A 14,512-nucleotide genomic window follows, 5' to 3' on the forward strand; every position below is an offset into this window, starting at 1 on the left:
GAGAGGGCAGGGAGGACTGTCACCTCTCCACTGTGCATCCACATGTCCATGGCATGCCACTTGATAGACATTAAATTGTCCATCAGAGAGATGACAGCGATGGGCTTAAAGACTTCTAAGAGGGGAGACCACGTGGCCTGGTTTGCTGGGGGCAGCTTCAATGGCTTCCTGCTGTGCCGCGGAAACCCACCATCACTTTCCACTCAGAAGCATCCCACTCGAAGATGCGCGTTCTGTGGCTGTCCCATCTAGAAGGTTCTTTCTGGCTCTTAGTTTCTGTGACTTCCGGCTGAACCTAAGCGACTGCATGAGTGACGGCTAATAGTGTGTGTCTGCAGGACCTGAGACGGACCTCAGCGCACGACTGTCAGGTTTCTACCCTAGCTGAGGGCAGCACCATTCTGTGGTCTGGGGTTCTCCCAGGCTGGACAGAAAGGAGAAAGCAAGCTGCAAACAGTATTGATCCTCTCTGCATCCGGATTGCAGATGCAGTGTGACTAGCCTGTAGACACGATTTCTCTGCGACGATGGACCGCATCCTCCAACTGTGAGCACAGAGCTTGCGGTTCTGATGGGGTTATTTCCCGGCTAGCACTTGCTCCCAGTGAATCATTTTTTAGATGATTGCATCCCAATAAATTAGGATCGCTGCATAAATGCTTGCTTCCAGCTCCACAATGCGAGTGGTTGGTACCCACTAGTTTCGTTGCGCTGGTCAGTCAGTGCTCCGAGTGCTTCACCTCGTCCAACACGTGTTGACGCCATTGGACGGTTCCTCACTTTGTACATACAGCACAGGGTTAGAGAAATGACTTTGAACAAAGAGGTGAGGCCAGGTCTTCCTGTGTGCTCAACTACTGTGCGGTGGCACATGCGTGTGGCTTCCCCAGGTCTGTTGGCACATGCATTAGGCTCTAGTATCTTCCATTGCTTCCAGCGTCCATTTTACTGACTAAGATGCTGTGGGATCATGAGGTTTGATGAATAACGAACCTAAGAGGACATTTTTTTGAGTTTGTCTTTACCACAGTATAAAGCGGGAGGCAGACATTCACCTTTTTTTGTTTACATTTACGCAGACAAGAAAGCCACAAGCTGACACCGTATCATTCTGGTTTTTATTTATTGTCTGGCTAACTTACAAAGATGCAGGTGTCTATGGTAGATTCCACCCTGCCATTCAACTGCCCTGATGTCACAGATACCTAAGTGTGTCTGTTTACACAGTGCTGTGGTATGAAAAAAAAAATTCCTCTACAGCCCCTGCCGATAAACAGGGAAAATTAATTTCATACCAAAACTTTGAGGATACTTCAGTAACCGCCCTGTTTCTGCTACTAACAAAATTGGCATTACAGGTTAAAATATAAAGGCCTAACAGTTTTTACAAATACACAAATGATCCATTACTTAGACATAAAAAGTCAATTCCTTCCAGATCACAGAGTAAGGCACCATTGGGTTAAACATTTTCTCAGCTGTCAGTAAATAAAATGCATAGTGAAGTAGACACAAAACACTGAATTTTAATACTGCAATATATTTCCATATAAAATGATTTGTGAATGTTAAAACACTGTATTGCATCTTGAATACACATAACTGAAATATTATGGAAAAAACGTACATGTAAGCTTTGATTTCAGGGACGAAAATAGTCTTTTTTTTTTAAGTCCTCTTTTTTTGTGATCTGTCACAGGTTAAGCTAAACGCAGAACTTCTGCAGAGTTTTAAATGCAACTGGGTCACAAACTTCCAAAGAAAGGATGTAGGTGTATTGATGAAACATCTTTTGCAAAATACATTCTAAGACTTCTTCATTATGAATGGCCACTTTGCGCTGTGGCCCTGTTTCTGACATAAAAACGTACCTGAAAAACTGAGATAGAATAAGACTTGTCCATTTTTACTGCCCCTTACAAAATTCAGACCTGCTTTTGCTTTTGTTTTTGTTTTTTGAGTCAGCTCTTTCTCTGCCATATATAGCATAAGGAAACACCAATTATAATATCATTACAGTCTATCAAAAGGATGTTTATTATAGTGACATCAGATAAGAGAATTTGAAATAATTTTTAAAATGTTAGAAATAAAAATAATTGTCAAGCTCGTCAAACCTTTTATTTCTTTGTTCTCATGGAAGACAGCCAATGGCAGAGGAGAAGGGAGCAAAGTTACTATCTAAAGCGCTAAGTCCAGGACTTTGGCAAGGAAAGTTATAAAAATACAATATATGCAAACCAGTGAATTCATAATTTATTAGACATTTTATCTATTAGAACCCCTAAGTTCTGCTTCCATATAAATGAAACAGTCGTTCTATAAATAGGAATTTTTTCCATTTTTCTTTGGATTGATTTTTTTTGGGGTTTTTTTTTGTTGTTGTTGTTGTTGTTGTTGTTAGCATCTCCCAGCAACATGTGAGCAATTTGCTAGCCCCAAAATACAAAGTTCAGGTAGATACACACATGTGGCCATGTGCTTTAATAGACAATGGTAATATTAAACATAACTTTATAAAACATCAATGTGGAAATCTTTTTTTTCCAGCTCTACAGCTAGATTTAAAAGTCCCAGTAAAATTTTGTAAACAAAATTATATACATATGTATGTATAGGTGTGTGTGTGTGTGTGTGTGTGTGTGTGTGTGTGTCTACACACACATATATATGCACAAGCCTGGCCCTTTCTTCAGTCCTGCAGTGGAACTTACATGCACAGATCCAAGACAATGATTCTCGTGAGAGATTCAAAACCAGTTCTTCCTACTGTAAACTTAATCTGCTCCATGACAGTTGGTTTTGTGGAGCTCTGCCCCTCATCTGAAAGCTGCCCCTTCTCCCATAATTCTGCCCTCTAGCGTTTTTCTCCTGCTAACGCTCTCTAGCCCTTCTTGCTGGCCCCTAGGAAGAAGTTTGCTCTGGAGCAGGGGGCTGCAGGCCACTGAAGATCTATCTACAAGGCCAGGGACCAGCGATCCCACAGCCAGCTGCCCCTGAGCTAGGAGGCACTGACACGCTTTCGGGCTCCTTGCAGTGGCTTTCTTCTGTATGACTGCACACTGTGCTGGATCAACTTCTGACTAAGATACTTTGAAGAAATCCCTGTACAAACATATTAAGGAAAAAGGCAAAATAGGGAACAAAAATCTAAAGTCTCACTGTCTGCTACCCATGGTGTTGAGTTCGGACTTGGTCTTGGGCTGTCTCTTGAATTGCTAGGACTCAACTTGCCTGATCTTTAGACAAGAGGTTTCTGTGTTAGCTCCTGTTTTCCAGATCCGGACTGTCTGACAGTGTGGTACTTAGGCACGTGTGGACATTTGAAACCTGGTGATGTGTTTGTTCTAAGCACAGAACAATTACTGGAGTGTAAAGACTTAGTACCAAAAACATAAATATCTGATTAATAATTTCTATGTTTATTACAGATCCAAGCAATATTTCAGATGCACAGAGTTAAGTAAAATGGAATTCCTTTCACCTGTTTCTTTTTACCTTTATAAACCATGGCTGCTGGTCATTTTAAGATTGGGTATGGGGCTCACACCATGCTTCTGTGCCCTGGAACCTACCTCAGACTGCCAAAGATTAGCTATTCTGCATCCACAGGGCTTTCATGGAAGGCTTGCTCAGCGACTTGCTTGGGCGGTCTGTGGTTTGACTAGCTCTCAGGGAATTTAACAACTACACCCCCGTAGCAAAAAAAAAAAAAAAAAAAGCAGTGAGTGTCCAACTTCATGGGGCTGAAAGCTGGGATGCAATTTGTCTCTGCCTACCTGTAACACAAACTTATTGACCCCAGCAGCCAGCCCTGCTGACACGAGCAATAGCTCAAGATTATATACAACACAAACAGCGAGGTGCATCTTTCCCAGCCCCCACCCCAAGCCACACGTGTCCCCTCCTCAGCTTCCATTTTTCCCTCCTACTACTTCTGAGGGGGACAGAGCAAGGAGACGGGTGTGCAGCTTCCCAACAGCAACGGCAGAAGCAGCTTTGGAGCCTGGGTAGAGACGAGCAGGCAGCGATCACCTCGGGATGGGAGGAAGGGGAGGGGCACCCCTTTCTCTTCGGTTGGATCCACCTTGAGGAAGAAAAGCAGATGGGATATAACTTTGGTTAGAAGCTCGTGTTTACTGTGGAAAGCCGCTCGCTGCCTTAGCCAGAGATTAAGGCTGGACGGTAGGAAGCAAAGGAGTGCTGCAATGGAAGGAGCAGACGATCTCAGGGCTGGCTGCTGAGTGTGTGTGACAGGTGCTGGCTGCTGAGTGTGTGTGACAGGTGCTGGCTACTGAGTGTGTGTGATAGGTGCTCGCTGCTGAGCGTGTGTGACAGGGGCTGGCTACTGAGTGTGTGTGACAGGTGCTCGCTGCTGAGCGTGTGTGACAGGTGCAGGTTGCTGAGTGTGTGTGAGACAGGGGCTGGCTGCTGAGTGTGTGTGACAGGGGCTGGCTGCTGAGTGTGTGTGACAGGGGCTGGCTACTGAGTGTGTGTGACAGGGGCTGGCTGCTGAGTGGGTGTGACAGGGGCTGGCTACTGAGTGGGTGTGACAGGTGCTGGATGCTGAGTGTGTGTGACAGGTGCTGGTTGCTGAGTGGGTGTGACAGGTGCTGGCTACTGAGTGTGTGTGACAGGTGCTGGCTGCTGAGTGTGTGTGACAGGGGCTGGCTACTGAGTGTGTGTGACAGGGGCTGGCTGCTGAGCGTGTGTGACAGGTGCAGGTTGCTGAGTGTGTGTGAGACAGGGGCTGGCTGCTGAGTGTGTGTGACAGGGGCTGGCTGCTGAGTGTGTGTGACAGGGGCTGGCTACTGAGTGTGTGTGACAGGGGCTGGCTGCTGAGTGGGTGTGACAGGGGCTGGCTACTGAGTGGGTGTGACAGGTGCTGGCTGCTGAGTGTGTGTGACAGGTGCTGGTTGCTGAGTGGGTGTGACAGGTGCTGGCTGCTGAGTGTGTGTGACAGGGGCTGGCTGCTGAGTGTGTGTGACAGGGGCTGGTTGCTGAGTGTGTGTGACAGGTGCTGGCTACTGAGTGTGTGTGACAGGGGCTGGCTGCTGAGTATGTGTAACAGGTGGTGGCTACTGAGTGTGTGACAGGTGCTGGTTGCTGAGTGTGTGTGACAGGTGCTGGCTACTGAGTGTGTGTGACAGGGGCTGGCTGCTGAGTGTGTGTAACAGGGGCTGGCTACTGAGTACCTCCTCACGGTTATGTAAATATGAATGTTTCTGCTCGTCATACAGTGTGTGTGAATTAGTGACTTAGAAAATACAGATAAATAAAAACAAAACAAAAACCCTCATCCATACTTGTTCCCCCAGACCAATATTATGTGGTTTTCATTTACACTCAGCTGCCTTTCTTCTCCCTCAAAAGCAGGATCCTAACTTAGACTGAATATTACCCAAAACCAATATTCCATGAAAATACAATTCCTGGTGGCACATCGAACTGTGTTATACAGACTGTCCTATAGGTCAGTCAGTCTCTTTTCTTGGGTAGGGTTAATGGACCCAGGGAAGCTGTATAAGGAAGGGGCTGGAGATGCTTAGCAACTTTTCATGTGCTTATCAGTCACGTCTACTAAAGTGTAGAACATTTTTAATTTTTTGTTTGAAGTTAAAAAAAAATATATTTAAAAACCTGGGTGGTGGTGGTGCACACTTGTAATCCCAGCACCCAGGAGGCAGAGGTAGGCGGATCTCTGTGAGTTCGAGGCCAGCCTGGTTACAGAGTGAGTTCTTTTCTAGGATAGTTAGAGGTTCATATTTACTGTGGTGACTCAGGTTACAAAGAATAACCCTGTCTTGAAAAACAAACAAGCAAAATAGTTTTCCACTTATTTATTGTGGATATGAGGGGGCATAAGGGTTCTACAACAAGTTCAGAGGGCAGCTTATTGGAGCTGGTTTTCTCTTTCTGTCATGTGGATCCCAGGGACTGAAGTCAGGTTGGCAGGCTTGGCAGCAAGTGCCTCTACCTATCTCACCACCCCAATTTGTTTTAATTGTTAAGTTATAGGAATTTTTCATATATTCTGCATATTAATTCTTGTCAGATATGATCACCAAATATTTTCTGTATATTTACTTTTCACTCAATTAATGTGCCCTCCTTAAAGAGCGTTGAAAGACCATGTGTGGGTTATCACTGCCCTGCGACTAGGTTTAAAATCCACTTTCACATTTAAAAAAACATGCCTTCATCTGTCATGCTTCTCGGAGGAGCTACAGGTTTGAGGCATGAAGCTCAGATGCTGTGGGCAGGTCGAGCAGAGGCGCATGTCATCATGCACGTCTGCTTGCGTACAGTCCTAAGTCTTAGAGTGCTGGCCCTGCCGGCACAGGTGCTCAGCAGCCATCCCACAGGGCGTCTACAGACTCAGACACTTCTGAGCTAGAGCAAGGAAAACATGGCAGCCCATTCTTTCCCTTTCCTTTCACCATTTCCAACTAAATCTTTGCTTGAGAAGTCATCTGCGCAAAGACCGATCTGAATGTGGGACAGCCATCAATCACGTAGGCTGACTGTGACCTGATATGCCACACAAGGCCAGTGAGAGGAGAGGCTGCCCTGTTCGATGCTAAGTGAGGGACCATTCTGTGCTGCTCAAGGTTGGCTGAACAGAATAAAATGTGTTAGCTGAGAGAACTTTATTTTGGTTAGATGATTTGCTATCAAAACCTATTTCAGGTCTGTTTTAAGTACATTCTAGAATTAAAGAAAGCAAATCTGTAAGATTGGGGGTAGGCAGTGAAAAATTACCAACTTGAAATCTACTTTAAGTGCCTACTCTCCCTCAGGGGGTCTGTGTCATGCAAGGAAGCCAGAATAGTGAGCAAGCCATTGTTCTGGTCCTCAAGTTGCTCCCTGGAGTTATAAAGAAAGGGGGGTGGGGCTCTAGAGAAGGAATGTGTTTAGCTATAATAGCAAAATCTACAGGGCTTTTAAGAGGTGGTGGCTCACACCTTTAAACCCAGCACTTGGGAGGCAAAGGCAGGTGGATCTCTGTGCATTCCAGACTACCCGGTCTACAAAGTGAGTCCAGGACAGACAGAGGTACACAGAGAAACCCTGTCTCGAAAAACCATAACCAAAAATAAATCTACAGGGAAGGTGGATTTTAAAATGTAGCCTGACGGTGGTGGCGCATGCCTTTAATCCCAGCACTCAGGAGGCAGAGGCAGGCGGATTGCTGTGAGTTCGAGGCCAGCCTGGTCTACAAAGTTAGTCCAAGACAGCCAAAGCTACACAGAGAAACCCTGTCTCAAAAAACCAAAAAGAAACAAAAAATCAAATAAAATGTAAGTGCTGTTTAAATTCCATTGAGAATATTTATGGTAAATGAGAGAAACCTTCAGCAAGGAAAAAAAATGCAGGCAAGACATACATTTAGCAAGCAGCGGGAAATGACCCAAATGTGCAATAGTGCCAAATTTTTGTATGAGACTTGATGGGCTCCCATGGAATAAAGCCATGTGATAGAATAGGGGTGTGTCTACTAAGCAATGCTATGTAAAACTCCAGCACCAAAAATGATCTGCTGCCATTATAGCTGTGTAAAAAGTCAAAATTAGAAGGAAAAGAATAGGGAGAGGATCTGGAAGAATGAAAATGTTTGTTCTATAAGGAGATTACACACACACACACACACACATTCAATATAGTTTCATACACAAAACTATTGTCATAATACATTTAAAAGATCAAAGCAGTGTTTCGTTTTAATTTACATGACATTTTGCCAGTCTCAGACTGGTAGGAAGAGAAGACAGGCCTGACTTCTGTTCTCCCAGGAAGGTCAAAATGGAGATGACCATTAGAAGCAAAAGAATAGACTTAACACTGGTCCACCAGGAGTGTGTTGAGAGGCTACCAGGGTCCAGATGGCTCCAAATGGACCTTCCTACTCCACTCCAGGCAACAGGCCTGGCGTCCCTGTGCAGCTCAGCTGGAGCCCAGGCTTTCACAGTACAAGGCTGCCCAACGCCCTAGCAGAGATACTTACTCCGGCTCTCATTTCTGGCCAGTTTGCTGGGATACGTCTTGGTTGATGGTACATACGGCTCGGGAGGCGGCAAATCAGAGATCGGGTGAAAGTAGAACCTGCTCTCCCACTCATCTGAGGAAGAAACAAACGAGGCCTCAGCACAGGGGATTGACCAGGAAGACTCAGGGATGAAAGGCAGAGAGACAGACGCACACAGAACCCAATTTCAGTTTTGTGGCTGGAAGTGCACAGACGCTGACAGTGAGGCCGATGTGCCCGGGACCCTGGATCCCAGCATCACTGATCCTAGCCGGCAGAGCAAACTAAAATGATTTGAACTGGACTGATCAGGGTCCTCAGGTCTTTCAGGAGGGCAGTTTTCTTCTCACCAGTGGGCTCAGGAATAACTGGGACATTTATGGTTTTTGTTGTATTTTTATTTTATGTGTATGGGTGTTTTGGCTGCATGTATGTCTGTGTATCATGTATGTGCCTGGTGCCTGTGGGGAGGCCAGAGGGGATATCGTATCACCTAGAATTGGAGTGACAAATGGTTTCGAGGCACCCTGTGAGTTCTGGAAATCAAACTCATGTCTTCTGGGAGAACAGCTGAGCCTAACTCAGACCTTTCTGATAACGTGGCAGAGAGAAGCAACTTAGTCACTGTGGGCCATGGTGCCTTCCTCAGTCAGCTGTTCAGAGATGCAAATCATGACACGGTAATTTACAAACATAAAATGAGCATTACAAAATCTCTAGTAAGTTAGCCACACTGAAATTCAAATAAGGAACAAACTATTAAAAAATTGAGCTGCCGCTGGGTGTGGTGGCACACTCCTTTAAATGCCAGCCCTTGGGAGGCAGAGGCAGGAGAATCTCTGGGAGTTGGAGGCCAGCCTGGTCTACAAAAGCGAGTCCAGGACAGCCAAGGCTACACAGAGAAACCCTGTTGCGAAAAATCAAAAAAGAGAAAAAAAAATTGAGCTGCCTTTTTGGAAAGTGGGAGGAAGAGGTCATCTCAGTAGGAAGTTGCAGTGATCCCTAAAATGAGAGTTCTGTGCTGTGTAACAATGACGAAACATGAAACATTACTTCAGGGCTGGGCGTGGCCGCGCACACCCTTTATCCCAGCACTCCAGAGGCAGAGGCAGGAAGATAATCTGTGAGTTCTAAGACAGTCTTGGTCTACAAATTGAGTCCAGGACAGCTCTGTTACACAGAGAAACCCTGTCTCAAAAAACTGAAAGAAAGAAAGAAAGAAAGAAAGCTTAAAAAAAGGAAATATCACCCACCTTCACAAGATGAGTCTTGGAAGCCATTTCGAACTGATGTGGAGGGTGGGGGTGGGGGTGGTGCCCCAGCACCAGGCCTGTCAGGAGGAAGAGGAGGCCTAGACCCACTTCTGGAACTGTCCATTGCGCTCCTGGACGGCAGCTGAGGGGTGGCAGGCAGGGCCCGTGGTGTGCTTCCATTTCTACTTATTGGAGGTGGTGGCGGGAGGGGGCCTGATGCAAAACACAGGGCATTTAGTGACAAGGCCATTGCCCTATGTCTACATTGTCACTGCGGTCATCATCACTATGCAAGGTAGAGTGCCTGCTGAATACACGCCCTCTCGCTGGGGAAAATGAGAAGTGGCGGATCCTTCTGGACAAGGGTATAAACACGAAGTGGACAGATACCCACGTGGGGATGTGAAGTAAGTGTATAAAATGGCAGCTAACTCTGGCTGTCTGACTTCAAGTTACCACTGAGGCTAGAGACCAAACAGTGAAAATAGTAACAGGTAACCTATTTATACGGACAACTATGTCATTTAAAAAGTATTTTATCCTTTTAAAGAGTTACTGAACTAATTACTGTCAATACCACAAAAGAATTTTTAGACAGGAGTAAGATAGATATAAAGCTAGCTTAGGTCTTTAGCAAAAGTAAGTTTTTTAAATTAAAAAGAAAGAAAGAAAGAAATTAAGCCAGGCATGGCGGTGCACGCCTTTAATCCCAGCACTCAGGAGGCAGAGGCAAGGTGGATCACTGTGAGTTCGAGGCCAGCCGGTCCATAAAGCTAGTCCAGGACAACCAAGGCTGCACAGAGAACCCGTTTCTCGAAAAACCAAAACCAACTAAACAAAAACCAAAACCAAGAAATTATTTCTGTGTTAAGTGCGCGAGCACACGTGTGTGTGCGTGTGTGTGTGTGTGTTTGCGCGTGCTCGTGCATGCACACGCCCTTGCCATGGCATACATATGGAGTCAGAGGGCGACTTTAGAGTCTATCCTTGCCTTCTTCCTTCACCTGGATTTTAGGGGTCACACTCAGATCATCACACTTGAGCCACATTCTTACTAGCTGAGCCCACTGTTTTGCTGGACCCAGAACTAAGCTTTTAGATGTGCAGTATTATGGCAAATCACACATGCATATTTCTGTGCTGCACAGGACCAGTATTCAGGCACACGTGGCTCCCGAACACCAAACACTAATCATCTGGAGAACCACAGGAGTCATGTCTTGCTTGGGGGGAGGGGAGGCCAACCCCCCCAACACACTCTCAACCCCCCCCCACCACCACCACCGGGAATGACAAACTCCTGATCCATATCTCCCTACAGGTAGTGGGTCCTGCTACCAAGTGTTCTGTTGGCTATGGAGCTTGGGTCCCTATCTACCAAGAGTCTGGTAGTTGTCACCTCTGTCACAACAGTGCAAGGAGCAATAAAGGAAAACAGCGAATTAAAAGTACAAGCCAGCAGCACTCTGGAGGCAGAGAAAAGTGAATCTCTTGAATTTAACGCTAGCCTGGTCTACAAAAATGAATTTCAGGCCAGCCAGGGCTACATAGTGAGAACCTGTTTCAAAAACATTTACATATAAAATAAAGTAATATACATTTTTAAAAAAACGTAATATAGGAGTTTCTTCCTGAACTTGAGGCTCCTGTTTTCTCAGCTGGGCTGGGAGCCATCAAGCCCCAGAGATCCTCCGGTCTCTGACAGCCCCTCTGAGCTGGGGCATTTGTTACCACAGGTGAAAGTGCTCTTAACCTCTGAGCATGCCACCTCTCTGGCTCGCTTGCACTGTTGTTAAACAGTTTCCTTTAATGGGCAGAGAAGCAGACTCAAAGCCTGGCTCAGGGAGAAGGAAGTAGAATATTTTGCTTGGGATGTGACTGCCTTGTCTTTGGCATCACAGCTGCTCCTGAACTGAGATGGGACCTTCCTCCCAAAAGGACAGCCCAGCTTCCCTTTAGGGAAGTAGGGCAGAGTGGAAGATGAAAAGTCCTCCCTTTCCACTCTCAACTGCTGACTTGATCTGTCAATCTGCTCATCTCCTTAGACACAAACTCTCCGGCCCTTCCTTGAGGTATCACACCATAGGTATGGTGCAGCATCCAAGGCTTTACTTATTTTACCGAGGCATTTGGGAGAGCGTGGTTTTGTGGAGACACCCCCCAAGTCTTGTCATACCTGATCTGCCTGGCGGATCTCTCACTGGAGGAGGGGGCCTCTCGTTGGGCGGAGGAGGGAGAGGCCCCGAGCGTCCAGGTGATGGCAAGGGAGGTGCAGAGGATGTGAGGGACAGGTTCCGCTGTGGCAGCCTCGGGATCTCATCACCGGAAGCCGGAGGCAGGGGAGGAGGGCCTGGCCGGCTGGGAGGTGGTGGAGGAGGTGGTGCCTGTGAACCGGACCCAGGTCGTGGGGTGGAAGGCACTGGAGGTTTGCTGTTCTGTGATGGAGGAGGGGGGACCGCTTCTCTGTGGATGGCGGGCCTGTTGCCCACGGGAGGAGGTGGTGGAGGGGGCTTGTCATCCAAGGCCCGACTTGGGGTCGGGGGCAAAGGGGGCCTGGAGAACGGAGAGGGGGAGCTGGAGGGGTTCTGGCGTACAGAGCCTGCTCCAAAGGCAGCACCTCGGTTTCCGGGAAAGGGAGGTCTGGGGGCTCCCAGCCCTGCTGGGGATCCCCGGTTGTGCAGATTCGACGACGGAATGGGTCTTGGCGTATTTGGTACCGGAGGCGGAAGGCTTTCGGGTTTTGAGCCCATGTCAGGCCTCTGGGGAGGCATTCTGTTCCTGGGCGGCTCTGGGGGACCACTCCTGTGACCAGGTGATGGTGCAGGAAACCGCCCCGGGCCACTCGGGGGTGAAAAGGGCTTGGCAGATGTGGCTCTTCCTCCTGGTGGCAAAATTGGTGGCCGGCTTCCTCCAGAATCTAAAAGGCAAGAAAACAGATACTGGGTAAGGTGCCCCAAATAAACCAGAGGGTGAGGGTTGGTGCTGGCCTTTCCCCAGAGCTACTGACTAGTAGCTTTATAAACTTAAATTATTTGATGTTTGTGAGGGTCTCCGCAGGAGGCAGAAACAGAGCTTCGTATATCTACTAGCTACAGGCATTATAGCCAGGCTTTCTAAGGGAGGTCTCTTCGACAACAGCACAGAACAGCATGGATAGCCTGGATGGCCTTCTGCTAAAGATGGTCATGGCCCTCCACTGCCATCTTTAGCCTTCTGGCCCCTGTACTGCTCAGATTTGAAAAATAATTCAGTCAGCCATCTCAGGTGAGTGAACACAAAGTCTCTCTCTCTGTGTGTGAGGGTTTACTTAGTCTCTTTGAGAAAAAAATGCTCAAGAAATGTGAGGCGGGGGCGGGGGGGAATTTAGTGAAGAATTATGATTGCATTAAAAAAAACAACTAGGAAGGAGAAATTAATATCAATAAGAACTTCATTTGCAAAGTAGGCATCCCCCACCCCCACCATGACTAGGTCAACCTGCAGTATTGGTGAGATGTAATAATTCTGTAACACTTTTGTTCAACACGGGTAGCGGAAGTTCCTCAAACTAAATTATGGTTTACAAGGATCTAAGGAGGGAAAAGATGAAGGGAATCTCAGCAGTCTCTCCCACAACCTGAAACCCAAGGTAATTCTTTTTTTAAGATTAATTTATTTTTATTATGATTATGGGTGTTTTGCGCCACATGTCTCCAGGGTCCTTGGAGGCCAGAAGAGGGTGTTGGATCCTCTGGAGTTGGAGTTACAGAGCACTGTCAGCTGCCTTGTGGGTGCCAGGACTCAAACCCAGGTCCCCTGAAAGAGCAGCCAGTGCTCTTAACCCCGGAGCTGTCTCTCAGCACCCCCATCCCCAAGGTAACTCTTGAAGAGAGAGAGAAAAAAAAGGGGGGGGGGGAGGTTACCATTGAAACATAGTCCACATCAATCATGAATTAAGTCATGTACAAATATTTACTGAACACCCGTTTTTCTAGATGTTAGAAACAGCTGGATAGGCAAAATAAAAAGTTATCTCTCCCGTATTTTATATTGTTATGGGAGATAAATGATAAGCTAGTAAAGAGGTGTTTTCTAATAGTTATTAGCACAAAAAAAGAAGCTGACGAATCAAGAGTGAACAGAGAGGCCAGGCCTGTTGGGTGCTGGAGACAGCGCCTCCAGGGGATAGGTCCTGTGAGGCTGAGGCCCAACAGGAAGTGGTCAGCCTTGGGGCGATGAGGCAGTGTGCGCCTCTGGTAGAGAGGGCCAGTAGGCACAGAGGCCCTGACATGGACAGAAGCTTCAAGCTCCAAACCAGAAGCCTGGGTACCATAGCACAGGGAAACGGAATCCACAGAAAAACAACGCTCAAGAGTCCAGCTTACTAAGACCCTTCTAGGCCAGAAGGGTTAGATTCTACCTCACCCCCCACCCCAACCCCCACAAGAAGCACTTAGGTTTTTTCAGTGGAGTACCATGAACCCGAGATCTTTTTAATTTTGACTTTAGTTCTATAGAAATGTTCTATTTTCTTGACTGGTGGTATAATCCTATGCCACCATCTTAGGCTATGTCTTCCAAACTTACACAGAAGCTATTGTTGTCATCCATCTTAAAAGGATGGCAGGTCCTCTGGCACTAACTTCAAAGTCTTCTTCATTTCCTTTTTTTCCTTTTATTTAGTTTTTCACCTTTAAGTACTGAATGCAAGCATCTGGCAGCTGCCTAGCATCCTTTTGTGTGTTTTAGGGAAATAACTTTATATTTGAACACAACCCTGGTAAGTAGGAGCTACAGCCAACCACCCAAGGACCAGTGACTTTGCCTTTGGGTGAGTGTGAGATTTCCATATGGCGGTGCCCAATGACCACCAAAGTGAGTGTGTGAGGCCTATTTGGACCTGAGTGAGTTCTGTGTTTAGGCATGGGGTCAAGCTATCTCATCCCTGTCATTCAATAATTGGGATTCAAAATAATGACTTTCAAGGGTTTCAGGTAAGGGCTGCTCTGTAAGTACCCAGGGCGCTGGCTTGAGGCCAAATGTCTGCCATGCAACACACCTGTGGCTGTTTAGTGAGCTCTGGAGCTGTAGTTTCTAGGACATGCTCCACGATGTGTTTGAGGACGGCTTATGTACGTTGTTATATATAAGTTGTCTGACAAAGCTGCACTCCTGGGTGACTGGGGGGGGAAGCAGGTCCCATTACCCACTTTCCCTTTTCCGTTCTCCATTCTTCCTGCTCCAGTTCACTCTT

At 46.8% G+C, this 14,512-nt stretch overlaps 1 protein-coding gene across 5 annotated transcripts in view; it reads right to left on the bottom strand.

The window, feature by feature from the left end:
• Nucleotides 1-1,099: 1,099 nt before the first annotated feature.
• WIPF1 (WAS/WASL interacting protein family member 1) overlaps nucleotides 1,100-14,512 on the bottom strand; it is a 110,428-nt gene continuing 97,015 nt past the window's right edge. For all 5 annotated transcript variants that reach the window (XM_084800079.1, XM_084800081.1, XM_084800082.1 and 2 more), the window contains exons 5-8: nucleotides 11,456-12,196; nucleotides 9,280-9,492; nucleotides 8,006-8,119; nucleotides 1,100-4,087 (exon numbers count right to left, since the gene is read on the bottom strand). In XM_084800079.1, the coding sequence (XP_084656205.1) occupies nucleotides 4,032-4,087; nucleotides 8,006-8,119; nucleotides 9,280-9,492; nucleotides 11,456-12,196 (1,124 nt within the window). In that variant the 3' untranslated portion in view covers nucleotides 1,100-4,031. The remainder of the gene's footprint in view (nucleotides 4,088-8,005; nucleotides 8,120-9,279; nucleotides 9,493-11,455; nucleotides 12,197-14,512) is intronic.

The sequence above is a fragment of the Acomys minous genome, assembly GCF_964271855.1.
Source record: "Acomys minous genome assembly, chromosome: 10".
NCBI classification, from domain to species: Eukaryota; Metazoa; Chordata; class Mammalia; order Rodentia; family Muridae; genus Acomys; species Acomys minous.